This window comes from Rhineura floridana, chromosome 2, assembly GCF_030035675.1.
Source record: "Rhineura floridana isolate rRhiFlo1 chromosome 2, rRhiFlo1.hap2, whole genome shotgun sequence".
Taxonomy (NCBI): Eukaryota; Metazoa; Chordata; class Lepidosauria; order Squamata; family Rhineuridae; genus Rhineura; species Rhineura floridana.
Window position 1 is genome coordinate 156,655,008 of NC_084481.1, and position 23,059 is coordinate 156,678,066.

The 23,059-nt window shown below is 41.7% G+C and overlaps 1 protein-coding gene across 6 annotated transcripts in view; it reads right to left on the bottom strand.

Moving 5' to 3' along the window:
* The window catches only part of AMBRA1 (autophagy and beclin 1 regulator 1), a 243,867-nt gene that overhangs the window by 208,782 nt on the left and 12,026 nt on the right, over positions 1 to 23,059 (bottom strand). For 5 of the 6 annotated variants that reach the window (XM_061610890.1, XM_061610887.1, XM_061610888.1 and 2 more), the window contains 6 exons: positions 20,373 to 20,619; positions 19,858 to 19,916; positions 18,410 to 18,593; positions 17,488 to 17,660; positions 13,257 to 13,323; positions 8,937 to 10,411 (listed from right to left, as the gene is read on the bottom strand). In XM_061610890.1, the coding sequence (XP_061466874.1) occupies positions 8,937 to 10,411; positions 13,257 to 13,323; positions 17,488 to 17,660; positions 18,410 to 18,593; positions 19,858 to 19,916; positions 20,373 to 20,507 (2,093 nt within the window). In that variant the 5' untranslated portion in view covers positions 20,508 to 20,619. The remainder of the gene's footprint in view (positions 1 to 8,936; positions 10,412 to 13,256; positions 13,324 to 17,487; positions 17,661 to 18,409; positions 18,594 to 19,857; positions 19,917 to 20,372; positions 20,620 to 23,059) is intronic. The other variant, XM_061610892.1, reaches the window with a different exon arrangement.

A 23,059-nucleotide genomic window follows, 5' to 3' on the forward strand; every position in this document is an offset into this window, starting at 1 on the left:
CATCAGGGGCGAACGTGGAATCTGTATACAAAGTTGTCTTAATAATCAAAATGTACAAATACAGGAATACCCCGCTATATGGACCTTCACTTAACGTACACTCGCTTTTACGGACATACTCCATACTCCACCATGCCCGTTTACGTACGCTTGCTTCACACTTACGGACACTTAACAGTGCGTTGGGGTGGAAATAGACGCAAATCAGCTGGGGGGGCGCAATCGCGATCAGCTGAGAGGCGCAGCAGCACAGGCTTTAGCGCAGGGCTTTGAGGCTCCGCATAAAGGAGAGGTAAAAAAAGTTTTTAAAGGTAGTGCTCCACTTTAAGGACATTTTCGGTTTACGTACTTGCTCTGGTCCCATTGAGTATGTTAATGCGAGGTATTCCTGTACTGCAAATAAGCTTAATTCTGCACAATGAAATGAGTCTCCTCTCAGCATCCTTCACAAACTACACTTCCCAGGATTCTCTGAGGGAAGCCATGACTGTCTCACGTGAAATCAAAGTCTGGAGTAGGTGTGGCCCCCTGATTAGCCCAGCCAAGCAGCTGGGAGCCTGGCTTTTAGAACACTGACAGCTGGTTCTTACTGAGCATGCCCGACATTATCATTCAGTTCAATGCAAAATTTATTAAATTAATTAAAATTCAGCCAAGCTTTTTTTTTTAACTTTTAAACTGCAGAAGATGTAGGTCAGAGTATGGGGCAAGGTCAGTAATAGGATTACAGGTACTCTGTGAACATGGCTGATTTTTAATGAATTTCAACAAATTATGAGTACTCTGAGAGAAAAAAGTCCAAAAAGGCTCTGGGGTTTTTTTCTTTCTTTTTAGACTTTGAACTCTCAATTGTTTCTGACTGTTTTGTTTATCGCCATGAAAACTGAGAAGGTTGTTAAGCAAGCGTTTCTGAGTTCAGGACTGTAAGTTTGGTAAGGTTTTATTTTGAAATGAGCTTATGGGAAGCATCAGAATGGCATGGGGGGTATTTTCAATTTAACATTGCGGAATGTGAAAAATCCACACTGGCTATAGTATTCAACCACTCTTGTGGCTGTATAATATCTGAAATAAAGGTTATTTAAAAGAAAAAAATCTGAAAGGTACTTCAAGATGGCTGAAAAATACAGAAATCAAGATATGGGAAGACTAGTACAGTTAAGTTGAAAGGCACCCAAACTTGTTTTCTTCCCAGTTCTTCTAATTATGTTCTAGAAGTTTCTACAACCCATCCAGAAGTAGGAGACTTCACCTTCATCAACAAAAGCAGCATGAACATTATTTAGCACAAAAAGAGACATCAATGAACAGTTGCTGCAGGTAGAGATAAATGTTTTAAAACATCTGAATGGTAATATTTACATTTCTATATCTGAGCAGGAACAGTTCTGATGCCAGTAGCTTGGCTTGAAAATGGTGTCTGGCTCATGATCTAATCTGATGTCAGGCCAAGTTAAAAGCTGGTTACTTTTGTTCCATAAAAATAAAAAGATGTGAAATTGTGGACAAGAATGTTATCCTCTGCTTCACTGATTGAGGATTAGCTGTAGGGGTGGGCAGAAGATTGACCAGTGCTCCACGGCTAATTTTCACTGTATCATGTGCTAGTTGCTGGGATTTCTACAACAAATACTAGACTGGATGGATGAAGCCAATTGATCCAGTAAGGCAGCTACAATGTTTTGAAGCAAAAATTCATGCTAAGTACTTTATCACTTAACAGACAAATTAGTTGCACTTTAACTACAGGAGCGGGAGCGAGCGAGAGCGAGAGCGAGAGCGAGAGCGAGCGAGAGCGAGCGAGAGAGAGCAAGAGAGAGAGAGAGAGCGAGAGAGAGAGAGAGAGAGAGCGAGAGCGAGAGCGAGAGAGAGAGCGAGAGCGAGAGAGAGAGAGAGAGAGAGAGAGCCTACCCACTAGAACCTCTAGCCACCTAGAAACAAAGCCCAAAGGAGACTCCAACTCCAGAATGTGGACAATTAATTCCCTCCCAGAGAAAGACTAGGTAGAGTGGGGGTTCTTAACCTATGGGTCCATGGATGGGCTTCAGAGAGTCTGTGAATCAGATGCACAAAAAAAATCAATGTCCAGTGCAATAAAATAAACTGTATTTATTGGGGTGAAAACAACAGAATGAAATGTAACAGAGATAAATGCAAAGTTCTACACTAAGGAAAAAGAAACCTAATGCATAGTTATAAGATGGGGGATACTCAGCTCAGCAATACTGCATGCAAGAAGGATCTTGGAATTGTTGTTGATCACAAGCTGAATATGAGCCTACAGTGTGGTGGCTGCAAAAAAGGCAAATGCCACTTTAGGCTGCATTAAGTGAAGTTTAGTTTCCAAATCACATGAGGTACTAGTTCCCCTCTATTTGGCAGTGGTTAGGCCTCATCTTGAGTACTGCATCCAGTTCTGGACACCAAGAAAGATGCAAACTTGAACAGGTTCAGAGGGAGAGCTACAAGAATGATCAAGTTAACAAAGCCCTATGAGGAGAGACTGAAAGAACTGGCTATGTTTAGCCTTGAGAAGAGAAGAATGAGGGCGGATATGATAGTACTCTTCATGTACTTGAAAGGCTGTCACACAGAGGAGAGCCACGATTTCTTCTCAATCATCCCAGAGTGCACAACATGGAATGATGGGCTCAAGTTACAGGAAGTCAGATTTTGGCTGAACATCAGGAAAAACATCCTAACAGAGCAGTACGACAATGGAACCAATTACCTTGACAGGTGGTGGGCTCTCCGATACTGGAGGCATTCAACAGGCAACTGGACAACCACCTGCCAGGTATGCTTTAAGTTGGATTCTTGCATTGAGTAGGGGTTGGACTCAATGGCCTTATAGGCCCCTTCCAACTTTACTATTCTATGATTTATTTATGGGGGTCCATAGCTTTCATCAGGTCCTCAAAGAGGTTCCACGGCCCAAAAAAGGTTAAGACCCACTGAGGTAGAGTGTTTGGAGCCAACACCAATATATTAACCACTCCCTCCCCCATTCATAACATTCAGGAAGTCTTCAGGACACAGTAATGAAGCACAGAGCTAGGACAGGCCTATTCAGTGCCCCAAGCCAATCCAGCTACAGCATTTTCCAATAGGGCAGGCCTAATCACTTCCCCCAACAGTTGCAGCATTTTCCAATCTTTGTCTTTAGTCTATTCAGACAGCAGAGCAGCCATGGGAGGGGGTTGATAATCATTTTGCTGGAAGAATGTGTGTTTGCATGTGTGTGTGACTGTGTATGTCAGAGGTGACTTGGGAGAGCTGGAGTGGGATTGAGCCAAGAAACAGACAAATGTAACAAAGCAGAGGACAACTGAGAGAGGACGGGAGCTATGGAGAGGGAGTGCTTATTTTTATGCTCTCCTACCACCACCACCGCCAGCAAGCAATCTTTTGTTGGCTGGCTGCAGCAGCAAAAATGAAACAAATAAAACTCAAACCATCCCTTCAACCTGCTTCCTGTTCTGCTGGAGAGTAGAGTTGGGCAAGAGAGGGGGGGGTTATGTACTTTTCTATTCCACCTACCCACTGTGCCAACTTCCCTCCCTCCTAATTTAGGGTTTGGCTGCCTCCTCCTTACAGACATATTGCAAGAGGCACCATCTTTTCTTTTTTTTAAGGCCCTCTGCAACATCCTGCTACAGGTTCTTCCTACATTTCCTTCTATCGCGTAATGGCATTTCTTTTCCCCATGCAGTTCCCCATCACTTGCATGCCCTTTTCCAACGTATTTCTCAATCATTTACAGCCGTCTACCAAGGGCTGTGGAGTCGGTACGCCAAACCTTAGACTCCGACTCCTCTATTTTTCTACTGTCCGACTCCGACTCCACCCAAAATTGCTTTCAACTCCACAGCCCTGGAAAGGGCTGTAAATGTCTTTTTAAATTGGAAGCTCTCATAGGAGCATTTTTATTGCTGCCTGAATATGCGCTGATCTTGGCATCACAGCATTTGTCTTCATCTGGGTCCTGTGTCATACACTGACACACAAAATGTTTTCCATCTTGAGTTATGGTGAAATGCTCAACTACAGCTGACTTCATGGGAAGCTTCTTTGACATTTTGAATTTATATTTTAAAAAATTTGTCAATCAAAATTTATTTTGAAGCCGGAGTCGGTACATTTCTACCGACTCTGACTCCACCCAAAATTGCTCCCGACTCCAACTCCACGACTCCGACTCCACAGCCCTGCGTCTACCTGGCCTACAATTCTTAGTCTCTGTTATTAAAATGAACAAGTTAGCTGGGGTGAAGCGAAAATGTTTTTCTCCAGCTTGCACAATCCAAGCCACAAAATACCCTGGAAATCATACTGTTCACCTTGGATTGAAGCTGAATGAATTGTCAAGGAATTAGGAACTCTGGCAACATCAATTAATGAATGAAGCACCTACAAATTATAGCAAATTGTATTGCAAGTGTGAACCAAACATTACTATTTTATGTTAAATGAACTTATATAATATAATGTACTGCCTTCAAGTCGATTCCGACTTATGGCGACCCTATGAATAGGGTTTTCATGAGGCTGAGAGGCAGTGACTGGCCCAAGGTCACCCAGTGAGCTTCATGGCTATGTGGGGATTCGAACCGTGGTCTCTCAGGTCATAGTCCAACACCTTAACCACTACACCACACTGGCTCTCTAAATGAACTTACAATTAAAAATATAATTTTAACTGACAAGCAAGTGGGTAGCCACAATGTGCTAGCTTAGCTTCATAACCTCTACACTCTAAGAAACGTTATGTTACAAACTTGTACTATTCCATAACATGGAGGTTAGGGCGGCTAGTCATATGCTTTACTTTATTCTTTGACAACACTAAAAGTTGCAATCTTATTTACACTTACTTGGGGTAAATCCCAAAGTCAGCAAAACTTCCAAGTAAACATGCCTAGAAAAACCCTAAGATTAAAACCCTGCAGTATTTACTAGACCACCACCTTTATGTGCTGCTCAGTTATTTTCCTCTCATCCACCAGCACACTTAATAAGTGTACACACTGGCACTGCAATATTTCCCAAGCTCAGTCACCCTGGGATCCAACAGAGAGACAGACAGATGGCGAAAGCATCTGTCCTTCAAACAGCACCAATCAAATGATCACAGGACAAAACTAAGTCTTATTATTTATTACATTTATACCCTGCCTTTCTTTTCACGACTGAAACCCAAGGCGGCTTACATATGGTTCCCAGGCGGTCTCCCATCCAGGCACTGACCAGACCTGCTGGCCTCATGTGCCTTCAAGACCAAGTCTTCACATCCCTTATTGCCTAGAAGCAGATATATGGCTTTATTTCACCTTACAGTGTACACATCTACAAAACCCTGCGTTATGCATTTACCTGGAGACCAAAGTCCCATGACTAGAGCACATATCCTGTATCATATCCTGTTCCTTTCTGATCAAACTGTCTGGAAGGGGCATGTGCTCTTTTTGGGGGGTCTGTTGCTCATGCCCTTCCATTAACAAAATGAGACCAAGGATGAGATCAAGAAAACCAATTAGAAGCTTATTAATGCCTATGTGATTAGCTTAAGATAATTAGCCAAGTACATTCAAAGATCAGAACTCTTTTCACACATGGCCAAACATGATTCAGAAACAGCCAACCTTCATCTGCTCATCATTAACTCCATTCACCCAGTGCAGGCACACACTTCCCAAACAAGCAACTTCTCAAACAGATAAACAGGTCAAAGAAACCAATCTCACACACAATCTGCCTTCATCTTTTAACTTTCATCTAAGGCTTACAGCTACCAATTCAACAACTGCATTGCTAAGTGTGACATCTGCTGGGTGAACTAGCAACAGACACTAGCTAATACATAGATTTCTTTGCTTATCCCCCACTTCTAGTACACCAGCACAACCAAAGGACTTTCCTTGGGAATTCTGCACATTTCTTGTGTTCTCTCCTGCTCTAGATGTGTGTGGTGCTCCTAAGTAAGATGGCATAGAAATCTAGAGTAAGATAACAACAGTAAAATGATGGTAGTTCTGCCTTTCATATCTGAGCACTGATTCAGCAGTGGTGATATTCAGAGGGCTCAGTCAGTCAATAATAGACTCTGGTTTCCCTTGGTTGTTTATAGACTCTAGTCTGGGGCACTCCCATACCCTGGATGTCTAGCTAATAGCAAACAAAGGTTGTAGTATAACACACAGTTTGGGCGTTTATCAACTGATAGAAGAATGCAAGTCCTTATTTCCTATTTTGCCATCACAGCATTTATTTATACCAGCATAACCTCAAGATTTCAAGTAGTGGTCTGCAGTGGGAATTGCCCTTGAAAACTACTCAGAAACTAGGCCTGGTGCATAGAGCACTAGCCCACCTCTTTATAGGAATGGGTGAATGGGGGCACATTAACAGCTGGGTTCCAGCCTCTTACATGGCTTTCCATTGCCTTCTTAGCAACATTCAACGTGCCAGTTTTGAGCTACAGACCCTGCTACTAGGTATTAGCAACTTTAGAAAACATCTTCATCTCAACACATCCCTTCATAATTGTAGTGCTCTGCCACACCCTTTGGGCTCATTTACATTTAGCTCCAGTTGCACAAGAGGTGCTTTCCTACAGTTTCTAATTAACACAGCTGCAGCTAACATTTGAAACTGAGAACCAAGTGGAAATGGCATATTTCATGGGTTCTGCCCACCTGATCACTGTCCTCCTTCTTCGTCAGGCACTGACTGGATGGAAAGGCCCCATGCAATTGCCCCTTCCCATATAATTCTTGGTTTGAAATACTCCCAGAATAGGAAGAAGCCATGGACAGCGACTCACACCACCAACAGTAAGAATAACTGGGGCACTTGCTCCTGATACATGCTGAAAAAAGAAAAATATGTCGGAAGTTAAGAGAATGTGTTTTGCAAAGTGAAGAGCTACTGGGCTTTGATCTATTGGTATTCAGTCCTTGAGAATTCCAACAACAAGCCCAAGCACAAGGCTGCCTGCTACCAATTAATTTACCATAGCAAGAAGCATCAGCTTAGAGATAAAATGTCAGTCACAGCTGCCACCCCCTCAGAGGGGATGGCAGGAACACAAGCATCTATAACAGTTAAGTCACCCAAAATATTGAATTAGCTGGATCACAAGCAACAAAGAAAGTCTGAATAGGTCAAAACTAGACCCCTTAGAAAGAGAATCAACTTACTTTCTACATAATAACTGGACTAGGGAACACAGGACCCACAAGATGTAGCTTTCCCAAACGTTCTTCGCCCTTTCTCGCACACTCCACAGAATATTTTTACCCGCAGTAGGTGCTGACCACAATTTTTTAACTCTTTTTCAGATCCTACCAGTGTTCCATTCAGCTTGCTCTACATTTATTAAGAGAGCCAAGTACAGACACTGAGGCAATGGAAAAGCATGGGTACTTCAAAGCTGCAGTGAAGATACTAAACAAAAAAGCGCTTTCTAAAACAAAATGAGCACATTGTTAGGGACAATCCTTAACAGGCATTCAGTTTTCCAACCATTTCTAGGAAGAGTCGTGTCCGTCTCTTCCATCCATTTTCCTTTTCCTCCAGACCAATTCCATGGCCCCACAGATGCTCTCCATGCCTTCCCATATTTACTTGTTTGCACAGACATGCACCCTTTCACTCAGCCCCCATATCCCAGATGCACCAGGCACTTCTGCTGTTTCTTACGATTAGACAACAGCAGTTTTACAATGAATGGTCACTTCTCTGAGCCTATATGGGGGGTATACAATATCAATACTTAAATTAAATGCAACCTGCTCTTTCTAGGCTACTGGGCAACAGGGCCTACAGATAACTTTCCACACCTGTTACACACAGCAAACACTAAGAGGCCTCCTACATGCGGCAATCGTTGTTCCTTGCTCATTGCCATTCAAAGAACATCAATAATTCAGCCTGAGGTGAAAACCTCTTGGTTGCTACAAAATGGTTTGAAATGATGCAATACCTGCATGCCATTTAGTGGGGAAAGATTTGTATATATACACCCAGAGGTATGCAGGAGGGCAGATTTATAGCTGTCAATTTCAAAGGCATTCAAGGTAAGAATAGTCCTTCATGAACAACAGGTACCTGACAAGATCAGTATTAGGCAAATTTAGGACAAGAGAAGAAATTCGCTTCTTAAAGCCTGCAAATTAGAGATCAGGAGGGGATTGAGGCAGGGATTTTAAAATTGGAGGGTTATTTTGTCATCACCAACATTAAATGTGCAGCTAAGAGAAATTCAATTCAGGAGATTTGTTGAAGCAGTATGGAAAAGATATACAATTCCCTCAAAGTATACGACCAACACATCTGTTTGTTTCCTTCTGTGATGATCAGGCATAGTCCAATATCTGGAAGAAATACTTTAGATATTATCTCAATCACCTTCTATAAGTCAACAGCAGGATGACATAAGAATTGGCATTATTTCTTACAATGGGGGATGTAATTATTATAAGTAGTTGAACCATCTTAGATTCAGGATTATTCTTGAAAGCTAAGGAGCTGCTCTTCTCATTTTTAAGAAGAAAATCAAGGTTTCGCTACTCTAACAATTGAGACTATATGAAAAGACTAGTGGTCTGCATAAGTTGCCATTGTAATAAGTGCTATGGTTAGCTACTCCAAACAATGCCTCAACAGTATTAGAGTAAGACTTGAGAAGAATGGTTATTTTCAACTAGAAATTATAGCGCTCTCTCCCCTGAACTGTGTACAGGTTTCTTTCATAATACTTTAATGTTTTAGATATGGGCCCCACTGCAGACACCAGTTGATCCCTCCACTCAGTTTTGCCACGAGCCAGATTCATGACAATATTCAGAAAGGAGTACCTCCAGATCTTCAGTGGTTCACATTTGTTACACCTTCAGACAGGTTGAAGTGAAATTGAAAGATTCTAGTTGTCTTACCTCCTGAGTGAATCCTCCTCTGAACCTTCCTCAGGCATTTCCTGGTTTAAGGCGTCCTGTGATACATTCCCAGGTCTATTTGAAGCAGATTGGCTGTAAACTCTTTCCCAATGCCCCGTCTCCTGGTTAAAGACCACTCCTACTGTCCTCTCCTCTGGAGTATTAGATCTTCCCAGTGGCAGTCTGCTAGAGGGAGAAGTTCTACTTTCCATTCTCTCGGAAGATGTTAGCTGGCCACTGATGGGTGGCAAATCCTCAAATGTGCTTTGGACCTGCCCTGATGCATACCTAGGTGTGCTTCTTTCCCAGCGAAGTGTGTCATTATTAAAAGTCAGCAGGTTGTGACAGGCTCGACAGCGATTCAGGTGCCCCCGTGACAAATTGGAATTGTTTTCACTGCTATGTGGGGTCTGTTGATGAGAAGGACCAGGTCTATCAGGCTCGATGTTGTTATTAAGCATCTCCTGGGCCTGATGTGACTGACTGGGTTCACCACCTATCCCCTGATCTAGTTCCTGAAGCCTATCATATTCCAAGAAGAACCGCCTCAAGTCGCACTGAAACTCATTGCGAATGCTGGCCGAATTGCTTGGGCCAGCACTACCAGTGCTTTCTGCTTCAGCACTAGGAGCTGGAAAACCCCTTCCTTCTGTAGCTGAAGTATATACAGAGGACTGGGAGCTTCCTTCCTGCTGTCTCAGTACCGACAACAAACTCACTGAAGAGGCACTGGTTCTAGGAGGAGGCATACCTTCCAACTCAGCGGGAGGGCCCATATTCAACACTGTTCGAGTCCACTCAGACCCCTCTAACCCAGAGGCCATCTCTCTTGTAGACTGGTGGAACCTGGACGAATGGCCTGACAAAGGCCCACTAAGGGATCTACGAGTGGGACCGAGGCTAAGGTTACGCAGGGTGTTGCCAGCAGTACTGCTTTGCACAGTGCTGAAAGCAGATGGTCGATTAAGAAGTCCCTGCTCCTGCTGTGCTGTAGTTGCCTGCTCCTGGGGCTGGTAAGGCTCCATTTGCACAGAAGAAAAGGAAGTGCCAGTGGACCCAGAGGACGTGGAAGGGGTGTTGTCCTGGGATGGAAAAAGAGAAGGAAGTCTTGCACTAGAACATCGCCTGCAAAGGCACAGCACCCCTAGATGTTGGCAACACTTTACTGGGGGGTAATTGACAGGCGGCTCATTGAGGCCATTATAGGCAGATGCTCTAGAGGCTTCACTAGCTGGAGGTGGTGGTGGAGGTGGTGGTGGCGGAGGAGGAGGAGGGAGAGGAGGAGGGGAGGGAGTAGCCGAGTCTTGCATGGCGTTTTGCTCTCCCACCTGGATACCAGACGAACGCGAGGACAGCATATGCAGGAAGTTATGAAGGAGTGGTGTGCGTCTCACAGGCTGAGACTGGAGGATGGATCGCTGACGATAGTGTGGCATTTCAGTACTATCCACAGGTATTTCCACCTCTTCATCATTCTGCAGAAGAAAGTACAAAGATCAGCTATCTCACATAAAAATAAGAGGATCCAAAACAGGGTAAACTTTGCTACAAACAAAGCAGAGACTCTTAATGTATACGACCAACACATCTGTTTGCTTCCTTCTATGATGATCAGGTATAGTCCAATACCAGGAAGCAACACTTTAGATTTATTTATTTATTTATTTATTGTACTTATATACCGCCTCATAGCCGAAGCTCTCTGGGCGGTTTACAGTAACTAAAAACATTAAAACAAATATACAAATTTAAAAACACACCTTTTAAAAACAATTTAAAACACAATTTAAAAAAAAACAATTTAAAACACATAGATATTATCTCAACCACCTTCTACAAGTCAAGTCAACATGACGATGACGTAAGAATTATTTCTTACAATAGGGGATGCAATTATTTTAAGTAGTAAAAAGCCTACTCAGATCCAGGGGAAAAACAAACTATCTTATTGCTACAGTCCACTCCAACAATGGCAATTCTGCCAAGCCAGCTGGGGCCACACACCAGTGGTGGATATGGCCACCCTACACACTCATGCTCGTGCACACAAACCTCCCCCCTCCCATGCGGATCAGCTAAGGAGACCCCTTCTTTGTTCAAATGATTGATCTGATGACCAGGGAGGGGGTGATTTGTATCCTCATCAGAGTGCTGGGATCTGTCAACCTCAGAGCTGTGCCTATTTTTTTTTAATTTGCTGCCACAAAAATTGGTGGAGTCTGGGGGGGGGGGGCTGTTGACAGGATGCTAGGTACAAGAACCAGCCTGCCACCACATGAACCTGGGAGACATTCCACTCCATATATTTTTTAAATGGCTTCAGTTTAGTTCACTTTGCAGTAAAAGCAAGGAGGCTGTTTGAGGGGGAAAAGTAGCTGAAGGAGTTAAATTGGTCCCCTCAGCAGAGATGATAAAGCAACATATATGCACAGGACATAACCTTGGGCAATCCAGTCCAATCAGCCATCACTACAATAGGATGCCCCTCCAGGCCCATCATTTGAATCTAAAATCCAGTTATGCTAACCAAGGAGTCATTATGCCACCTAAAGAAACCAAAGAAAATCCCATCATGATGGTAACCTGCCCTATCCTGCCATGAACTGCAGATCTATAGTAAGAAAGGCTGGCCAGGAATGACACCTCCCTGATCCAATTTATTTTGGAATTTGCTTTGAAGCTGTTGTGCAAAAAGTATAAAAACTGAGCTTCTGATCCCACTATTTGTTTTGGCTGCCCAGTTTCACTCTATGTTCAAATTATTTGCTGGAAATCAATTAAGCTGCCTGCCAGAACCCAGAGTTCAACTCAATTATCCTTCCCTACATCTGGTTTCTGCTTCTCCGGGTACCTGCTTGCTGCACTTGCACAGTCATTTCCTGCTTTCCCTGGTTCGCTGCTACCTGAAACAGTGTTCCTTTTCCAGCTGCCAGGAAGGCATTTTCAGGGCTCCCTCTTGCCTGTTTCCTCGCTAGTTTCCTGCCTGACTCAGGAGTTTCAACATGCCCCAGTTCTACTTTTTCAAGATTATTATTATTATTATTATTATTATTTTATTACATTTTTAGACCGCCCTATAGCAATAAGCTCCCAGGGCGGTGTACAGCATTGCCCAATAGGGCAGGAAAAGGTGACTCTTGCTCTCTATTGTGTCTTCGGAAGGTCCTTTCCCTACAAATTGTAGCCTCCACATCTAATCCCTCTTTCTACCTTTGAGTGTGTGTATTTCAGAAGACATATTTTGGTCCTCCCTGCCCAGCTGTGCATGACAGAGGACTAGTTTGCAATGTGAACCCAGATAGAAAGAGAAGGCTAGCATGCCTCCCTAAGCAGCACTGAACTCAACACCCCATCTCCTCTTTAGACTTGTGTGCTTGCTCCTCTTGTATGCTTGCTCCTCTTGTATGTATGTTGTAGGTGTGCTAGTTTAGTTAGAATTATTCAGTTGATTCCCTCACACAAAAATCAATTGTTACTGAGGTATTCCCTACTGAAGTGTTACATGCGTACATTCTGATTCTCTGTCCATATGCAATAGACATCCCCATTTTAAAATCTGTATAAGTGTAAGATACAATCTGCCAAGACACACTACTGCCATTGTCTAACAATCCTAATTCATGAGACTCCTATAACATGTGTATGTGAAACATGTTTCTACCAAGGAGGCTTGCTAACAGAGCACGAAAATGTAATGGGGGCACAGTTCAGAACAGAACAGGGGTTTAGCTGCCCCTGTCTTACACAGTAAAGAGCTAATGCAGCTCATAAGCTTGATCACAGATAATTAGGCTTTGGGCCAACCAGCATGGATGATTGCAATAACAAAGCAATCAGCAGCACAGCAAGGCCAAACAGTCTTGGAACTTTCCAGACACTGAGTATGAATAAGCATTTATTCTTCTATATTACTATATCCCAGTCTCTCTTTTTTTTCTAGAAAGCTCAGAGCAATTTACCCAGTGGTCTCCTATTCAGATGCCATCAGTTTCACACCTGTTTAGTTTTAACCATTCTACATCAAGCACTCCTAGACCACTCATAGTCAGTTTTAAAAATAGCAAACATCCACAACAATCAAATGTTGATTCAACCATACACAATATACAAAAAGCTACCCTATTTTGTGATCCTGGTTGTTTTAAATTGTTTTTAATGCTGTATTTTGGGGTTGTTGTAACCTGCCCCGGGACGTCTGGGTGAAAGGCAGGCAATATAACAGCAACATCTACACCAAGAGATATCTTAAGGATGTGTGTAAAATTTCCCAGGGTTAAGACAGCTAAATGTCTAATAACGGAATAAAACAACAATCATTACCTGTTGATTGGAAGGGTTAACAATTGCTGTGAGTAAATAATGCCCAAGAGGATCAAATCGAACTAGCCTGAAACAAAGAAGAAACATTTAATTATAACAGAAAAAACTGTTCCAGCAAACAGTACTTTGAGGTCCTATCCAAAAGGACCTCCTGCATTTCTGTAGTGTGCCACAATGTAAAGAAACACAAAGTTTCAGATTCCCAAATAGTGGAGAGGGGAAGATGTTAATTCCCATGAAGTGTACCCAATTCGACAAATGGCGAAACACTGTCATGCATGTGAATAAGGTAACACTGTACACAATTTAGCAAAAGCAACATTTAGCAGGCACTGCATAGTAGACTACACAGTGGACTGTGAAAGTTGCATGGCTACAGTGGCATGTGAGCTTGCCACTTTTCAGATACCATTGTATCTTGTTGTTATAAGGAAAATAAACAAATAACTGATTTTAAAGCTCTACGTCAGAGTGAGAAATCTGAAGAAAAGGCTAAGAAAACAGGAATCAGAGTATTACATCCAATAGTTCAAATGGCATGACCTCTGCAGAATGTTTTGTTCAGATTTTGTTTATGAATACCAGTTTCAGATAGTTAGTCCTTCCGAATCCCAAACAGAAAGCCCTTCAAAATAAATCAGAAGTTATACAAATTGCATAATTTCAAGAAAAGAACGTATTACTTTCTAAGATACAAACTTGCTTTATGTTATTTCAGGTTAATTATTTACATCTTACATGTTGTTGATACAGATTGTCTTTATATATCTTGTTATTTCTGCATATAGTGCTTAATAGTTCTGCATACAATCCTTGCAGCCGTAATGTAAAAAAGAAAGAACTAAATGGCACAAATTGGCTTATGGGTTACTATCACAGAATAATTAGAGTCTGAAGTATGCATAAACTTCCATTAACTTACCAGAACCCAACTAACTTTACTGACACAGGCAGTTGCTACCTTCCAATTGCCATTTCTCACTACCAAGACTCAAAACGGGTATGACAATTAACTTCTCTTTCTCTAATAAGTCATTACAAATCTATTTTCCTTCTTGCTGAAAGAAGTCTAAGCACCACTGTGCTTAACACAGAGAAAATTGTAGCATTAACTTTATTTTGACCTGTCCTATGTTAGGGCAACCTACAACAGCAGCATCAAAAAAAACCCAACCATACGGGTTCACCTAGCTGCATCTCTTTGTAGTCTCTCATAAACCCTCTCCCTATAATAGCCTAGAGCTGCTTCTAGTCTTTTCAGTTATTTTCTGTTTTCTTCACAGGTTGCATGATCAAATCTCATGATGCAATCTGACACTGTCTGCCTGCCAGGAAGCAGAGTTGGGCTTTACTGACTCTGGCCGCCAACAGATCTTGTACCAGTAGTAACCACTAAAAGAGTGCCTTCCCATGTTTTGTATTTTCTTTAGAAAAATATCCATGTTCTAGTGCATAATGTAAAACCAAGTATCCCAATCTCTGCCCTACATGATTCTAATAAAAAAAACACTGGTTATATTAATAATGAAATGCTACGGTTGTGTGAAACTGTAGTTATGCAATGAAAAACTAGAAGAGTTGGCACTCTGTAAAACTGGGACATCTCTCTGATGAAGCAGAATTGTTGATGACTAGTCTCTTGCTGCCCCAAGATAAATAAATGCATTAGTAGATAGTGCCAGCTGCCAAGGCTATTTTATGGCAGATTTTAGCAATAATGCCAAAACTTGATTAATCTGACATTCTTATTTGCCAACTTTATCCCACTATTCTTCCGGGGAAAAATGCTTTTATTCATCACGTTTATATCCCGACCCTTCCTCCAACAAGAGCATAAATTAGCTAAAACCAGAAAATACATTTAGAATACATTAGTATAACAATAAAGCTATTAGTTAAAACTAATATTGGAATGCATAATACATGGTGCTGTCTTTGAAGTCTGTCTGGACACTGCAGTCAGTACAGAATACAGCTGAAAGAGTACTAACTACAACTGAGCATTATGAGCACATTACGGCAATACTTCATCATCTTTACTGGCTCCCAGTCCATTTCCAGCTTCAATTCAAAGTGCAATTTTGACCTTTAACACCCTTCACACCTTGGGACCACAGTATCTAAAGGATTACCTCTTCCCATATGTATCTACCCATGAGCTCTGATCATCATAAGGGGTTGTGTGCCCCCACAAGCTAAAATAAGGTAGGTGGCCATAAGGGAAAAGAGCGTCTCAACAGTGGCCCCTTGCTTGTAAATGTTGTTTCTGCACTAGATGAAGACTTTTTTATTCTCACAGGCCTTTTAAATTCCAGGCCACTAGAATTCTTGTTTAGGTGGTGGTTATATGTTTTAATTCTGTGTTTTATGCTGATTGTTTTAACGCTAGAATTAAAAATATAGTAAGTAAATTAATAATACAGTGCCTTGCAAAAGTAATCAGACCCTTGACCAATGCTCTCATATTACTGAATTACAAATGGTACATTGTAAGTTTGTTCTGGATGATATTTTATCTTGAAACACTGAAACTCAAAATCAATGATTGTAAGGTGACATTGTTTTTATGTTGGGAAATGTTTGTAAGGAACATAAAAACTGAAACATGTTGCTTGCATAAGTATTCAACCCCTGTGCTGTGGAAGCTCCCAGTTTACACAGTCGAAGAAACTGTCCTATCGAGGACACAATTACCTTACCATTGGCTCCACCTGTGAACCATTAAAGTTGCTGTCACATTGACAGAATAAAGATCCCACTGTTGAAGGATCATTGGTCAGGCTGTGGATCTGAAGGAAAAGGAAGACCAAAGAGCATTCTACAGAAGCAAGAGATAATGTCATACAAATGCATAGATTAGGAAAAGGGTACAAAAGTCTTTGGATATCCCAGTAAACACAGTGGGATCAACAATCAGGAAGTGGAAGCTGCATCACACCACCCAGGCACTGCCAAGAAAAGGCAGTCCCTCAAAACTCGGTGCTCGAACAAGGAGGAGATTTGTGAGAGAAGTCACAGAGAGGTCAACAATCACTTCGCAGGAACTACAGAGTTCAGTGGCTGGGAGTGGAGTAATGGTGCACCAGTCAACCATATCAAGAGCTCTACATAACACTGGCCTGTATGGGAGGGTGGCAAGAAAGAAGCCATTTCTCAAAAAGTACCACCTGAAAGCACATCTGGAGTTTGCCAGAAAGCATGAGAGTGCCCCAGCTGTGATGTGGGAAAAGGTTTTGTGGTCAGATGAGACCAAGATAGAGCTTTTTGGCCAAAACTCAAAGCGCTATGCGTGGCACAAACCTAACACTGCCCATGCTGAAGACACACCATCCCTACATTGAAGTATGGTGGTGGCAGCATCATGCTGTGGGGATGCTTCTCATCAGCACGGACTGGGCATCTTGTTAAAATTGAAAGAAGAATGGGTGGAGCATAATACAGGGAAATTAAAAAAACTGAAGCTTGGGAGGAAATTCACTTTTCAGCAGGATAATGATCCCAAGCACAAGGCCAAAGCAACATTGGAGTGGCTAAAGAATGAAAAGGTGACCCAGCCAAAGTCCTGATCTCAATCTCACTGAGAATCTGTGGTGCTCTTTGTAAATTGCGGTCCACAAGTGATGTTTAACCAACCTGAACGACCTGCAGCAAATCTGCCAAGAAGAATGGACCAAAATCCCTCTTACACTGTGTGAAAAGCTGGTACATACCTACCCCAAAAGACTTAAAGCTGTTATTGCAGTGAAAGATGACTCTACCACATATTAATGTGTGGGGGTTGAATACTTATGCAAGCAACATGCTTCAGTTTTTTTTGTTTCTTACAAACACTTCCCAACATAAAACCAATGTCACCTTACAGTAATTGAGTCTGAGTTTCAGTGTTTCAAAATAAAATATCATATAGAATGAAATTACAATGTACCATTTGTAATTCAGTAATATTATTGAATTACAATAATTCAATTATTGGTCAGGGGTCTGATTACGTTTGCAAGGCACTGTATATATACAATCCTGGGAAATCTATAGGGCCAGGTCTTGAACAGTTGAACCACATTGTGTGCTTTCAAGACCACTCTTTCATCATCTCATCCCCTGGTTTACCAACGAACCAGGTTTTTTTTTCTGTAACTATGCCCCAAGCAATTACCTCAAGGATTTCTTCTGAAGATAGGTCCCTCTCATGTTCCTGTCCAACTAGATACACCCATATAGAAGGACTACTCACCGGACCCGCTCCATTTCACTGGCTGTTTTCACAACTGCAAAAGGCTCTCGGCGACTCCAGTCCCAGAAGTGGATCTCATTGGCTGTTGCAATTAGCAGGAGCTGGGCTGTTGGATGGAACGCCAAGGATGCAATGGCATTGTTGCTGTCTGTAAACCAGCTCTCACTTCCACCCTGAGAGCAAACAAATCTAGAGTTAAGGTTTTGAAACACAAATTCCAAGCAGGACCCCATACCACGTTTCTCTTATTACCCCAAACCAGATCCCATACCCATTACAGGTGAACTAGACTCATATCACAAATATTATCACATCCGGTTCCATTTTATACGAGGCCCTGACTGCACAGCAAAACTTTAGAGAGATTTGTCTCACTATCTATAGGAACACTGCCATATGCTGTTTAGGTTGCCCGAGACTCCCTGCATGTATCAGAGTAATTAAAACAGCTCATTTGAATGTGCACAAACATTTTAACCTTTCCACACTGAGGAAAGATAAAAACTATGACACGCACCTCACAGGATAGAGTGAGAGTTCTACTTAGAGAACACTTTTTTTAAAAAATGCTAGAAACCTAAAGTCATCCTTCAATGAAATGTTTGCAGAATTCAGAAATAAGAAATAATCATGGGTCATCCAAAGGCTTTATCCATAACTAACTAGCAAAGATAGCTGCTACAACATGGCAATAACGCTCTCAACTGGCAGAGTTGACATTTCAGGATCTAAGAATAAAACCAATCAAGAACAATAGGGCAAGCAGGTGATATTTGGAGGGAAGGAACCATGTATTTGGGTCTTTTCATATTACCGATGTGATATGGGAAGAAGCTACTATGAAGAAGTTCATACATCAGTATGGTGCTGCATGGATCAGCCCTGCATAGAGGAGGGTAAACATGCATTAAAAGGAACTTACGTGTAAATCCCAGATTCTAACCTCTCCATCAAGGCACCCTGAAGCAATAAGCCCTGGAATGGTAGGATGAAAGGTTACACACCATGGTGTGCGTCGATGCCCAACCAGAGAGTGAACACACTTGCCCGTTTTCACCTCGGTGATGTAGATATTGTGATTCACATGAGTAGACGCCATAAGAGTCCTGAGGAAAAGAAGAAACAAATGAATGATGGGGAGGGAGGAGAGGTTGTTTAGCAAATAATATTGGAAGTAGAGCAGACATACAGATGAGAGAAAAATATGAGACTTTGCAGAGAATCCTCATGGGATGTCAATCCCAACACTCAAACCATTCAGAATCCAACTTAAAAAATAAGCCAAAAACAGTGTCATCTAACCAGCCTCACAGCAACATATGCTAGGTTTTAGAAACCTTACATAACATTGTTAAAAGTTAATAATTATATTTTCAAGATTAACAGGTAAGATAATAGTTAAAATATGGTTTGTCAGTCTAATGAAGTAAATACTTTAAAAAGGTATGACCATTATTCAAGCATAGTAGAGCAGTAAAGTGACCAGATCTTTTCCAACTGGCAAAATGTTCATGTAATGATAGCCCAATTTGGAGAACCTTATTCTCTTAACCTATATTATCCCATCTCTAGAGGATGAGCCACTCCTGATTTTCAGATATCACTTCTTTCTGACATACACTGAAACAATCCAGTTTATGGCATATTTAGATGAAGGCCAGGTCCCAAGCTATTTCATACATTAAAGCCAATTCCTGGATTTCGTCTGCCATGTTCTAGGGCAGGGGTAGCCAACATAGCACTCTCCAGAGGTTGTTGGACTCCCAACTCTCATTAGTCCCAACCAGCATAGCCAATAGTCAGGGATGATGAGAGATGGAATCAGCAAACTCTGAAGGGCACCATGTTGGTTACCCCTGCTCTAGGGTGACCAATTGAAACAGAATCCTGGGTGGCTATGCAAATAGGGATGAATTAAGTTCTCAATGGCTCTGCCTTCCATACTGTTCTATGAAACGTAAAGCAACCAAACTACAGTTGTGCCATTTGAGAGAGTGGAGGTACAAAAGCTGTATTCACTAAAGGAAAAAGAATACAACCATAGCAGGGACAGAACCTGCACAGGGCACATAAGGACTTACCACCTCTCCTGCAGAGTCCCTGAACCAGCCACCCCAAGTATTTCGCTAGTTTACATGAGCATCTCCTGCCTCCAAGTTTTTCACAGGTCTCCTTCACAGGTCAGAAAGACTATTCCATGCATACAAATAGTTTCAAATAATCAACAGAGTCAGTAGCAGTTGGTATAGTGAAGCTGGAAGATTCTTTGGCAGGTCTCACTGGCAGCTCCAGGTATGCTGGGGAATTTTTCCCTTCACAAATCTTTCTGACAGATAGAATTAAAAGCACAATAAATAAATAAATGTATACCTGTCTGGGCTGAATGCTAGCAGGAAGGTAGAACGTGGACTGTCCGGTAGCTCAACTTTCTGAAAGTCAAAGAGCACAAAACATAGTCTGAGCTCAAATTGTCTGTTATGTATACCAGCACCCCTCCTTGCCACAAAGCCGGACAGAAGAAATCAGATATGTTCACAATTGTTCCATGAGCATTCATGTGTTTTATAAATTAAAAAATATATTTTTTCTGTTTAGTTAGAACCTGGCTTATACAAAATACAAATTTTTAAACCATATTTAGAAATCTAACAAGTGCCTAAGACTCAAATTATCCACATGCATGTAAGTCATAAACAGGCCATACCTCTGTGGGAGAGCAAAGATCCAGGTCCGCGAATGTTCAGGTAGGACTGGGAAAGATCCACATCTGAAACCCTTACTAATCAGTGCAGACAATACTGAGCTAGCTGAAACAAAGTTCTGACTCTGTGTAAGGCAGCTTCCTAAGCTCATCTGATTTGAAAGTGTGCCATGAAGAACCTTACCTTGCCCTCCCATTTCATCCAACGGGTTTTGTCTTCCACTAGCTCCTGCAGAAGGCGTTGTGCTCCTAAAGCTTGTGTGCCCCGTTCTCGGCCCCACAGGATTCGAACAGCATTCTTCTCTGGTACAACCTTCATGGCTTTCACTGTCTCAGCGCAGGGGAATGAGTCACCGACAGACACCGGATCACAAGTGGCAAAAAACTACAGAAATGCCATTCACCCCTTGCAAGGCTGTCCTCATGGAAATCTGGATAGTGAAGATATATTTCAAAAGCAAACTTAAACCAAAGGTTTCCAAGAGGTCAATACAAACTCGTCTCTCGCTTTCTATAATAGTTAACAATCCCCCCACACACAGTGTTACTTTTATCATTATAAGATTCCCGGGGGCGGGGGTCACAACGTTATAGCTGTGGTGCACTCAAGACAAATCTGTTTTAGGTTGCAGAATGAGCATCCCAGGACCAACATTTCCATTTCGAATCTACTACACAGAAGATGGCCTGCAAATAATCATGAATAATAGTCTTCCAAGAAAAACTTCTCTCCTTCTAAAAGACTTGAATTTGTACGATCAGCAATGCACAAATGTACAGCTGGAGATTTAACAAGCAGCAAGCCTCCCTCTTATTAGCTACACTTCACTGAACACCTGTTTCACATTCAGTTTGTTACATGGATATTCTTGTCAAACCATTTGAAATAACTCATCATAAGAACTGGTTTGTGTTAGTTCCATTTTCATATGTATTTTGAATTATTTTAGAATAACAATATTTTCCAGTCAAGACAGTTTCCCCTTAAAAAAAATCTTCTATGAGCAAGATAGCAGAACAAATTAAGTTTATTGTTGCTATTTCACTTCATAACACTTACAGAATATGCCAGTAATACTCCAGTGAGTTATGTAACAGACAAAAATTAGTGATCTAGCCAAGATCACATAGCAGGTACACTACCGAGATTGGATCTGAATGTATATCCAGGTCAAGCACACTATCAACTAGATTTCCAGAAGCTTACCTCATCAAATACTACAAACCAACAAGTCATAAAGTATGAAACTGGGGAATTCTTATGACAAACTTTACTGAGAACAACTTCCAAACTGCTGACACAAGACAACAGCTGCTTATCAAAAGGGATACTTTAAATCAGTCACAAGAAGAGAAACTTTCCTTGCTAAGGAACGTTAACAGAGAGAACCCTCAAGGGGACCTTCTTGAGCAATTGCTTTGCTCACCAATATAATAAATCAAGTTTACATAAAGTTAATTTGTATACATTTGATTGATTAACTTTCCAAATCTATTAGGAGTACAATTACAGGGTGGTGGTTCTTTTTTCTGTTCTTGGAGTTGAATATGACTAGTCCTGGAGGCAATAGTGTTCTCAACAGGTGGAACACCCAGGCTTAATTTATTTCAACCCTGATGTTTTTAGTTTTTAAAAGAGCTACACAACTGTATGATCACATTGGTAAAGTCAGTCATGTTTAAGATTTAATCTAACCAAACCTTTTACAAAGAATACACCGATACCACACTGCAGAAGACTCCTGTGTTGATACCACCCACAACCATTTATAGCCACTTCATGCATTCCATAGAAGCAACTGAACTTCATCTCATCTTGTTTCCATTCCTTATGCAAAGAGGGAATAGAAATATCTCCCCACCCCCTTCACATCTGACCCAAAATAGGGAGCAGAAGCTGGAGTCACTCACACTTTACAGAAAATGCAAAGCTATTCTTAATTACACGCACATTAACCCCTTTGAGAATTAATAATCTGGCACATGAGAGCCTTTTGGACATCCCAAGGAACATCCCATCAATAATATACATTAGATTCACTCATCAACGTTCTGAAGGAATGTAAAACATCTACCTGGTGAAGAGGTCTGCTGGATTTTGGATAAGTGTGTATATATATTATTCAACTCCGAGTATCTATAGAATAATTCTAGCAACCATATTAAGGCCTTTTTAATCAAGAGCAGAATCAAAAAATACAGATGCCAGTTTGCAACCCAAAACCAGACACCTTCTCCAAGGAAGAGGCATGTAATCTCATGGAGTACAAGACTTGGAAGAACTTGCAATAGTCCGAAGGCAGTCTGAAGTGCCTCAGCTCATGACTGTCTCACCTGGAACCCCCAATAATCCATTCAGCCACATCCCAAGCCCTGCCTTGATCGCCAGGTGAGGCCCGCCTGATGCGTTCATTGGCATCTTTTCAGCACCAGGTAAAAACCTGCCTTTTTTCCCAGGTTTTTGATGGACTAGGTCAGTGTTTCTCAACCGTTGTGCCTCCAGATGTTGTTGGACCACAACGCCCATCAGCCTCAGCCAGCATTGCCAATGGTCAGGAAAGATGGGAATTGTGGTCCAACAACATCTGGAGGCACACCGGTTGAGAAACACTGGACTAGGATATTGTCTGTTAGTGTGCTGCCAAAGCTTTCTGCTGGTGCTACGGGGGAACTATGTTGTGTATTTTTTTATTTTCAAAAAGCTTTATTGACTTTGTCTATTTTTATGAGCCACTTGTGTTTTTGTATGAATGTGTATAGTACTGTATTTTTACTTATGTTTTAAGTAGCTTGGAGACCTTTTGTGTAACAAGCAATTACCAAGTTTAATAACAGCAGCAGTGCTTTTTGCAGAAAGAAGCAGGTGGCGTC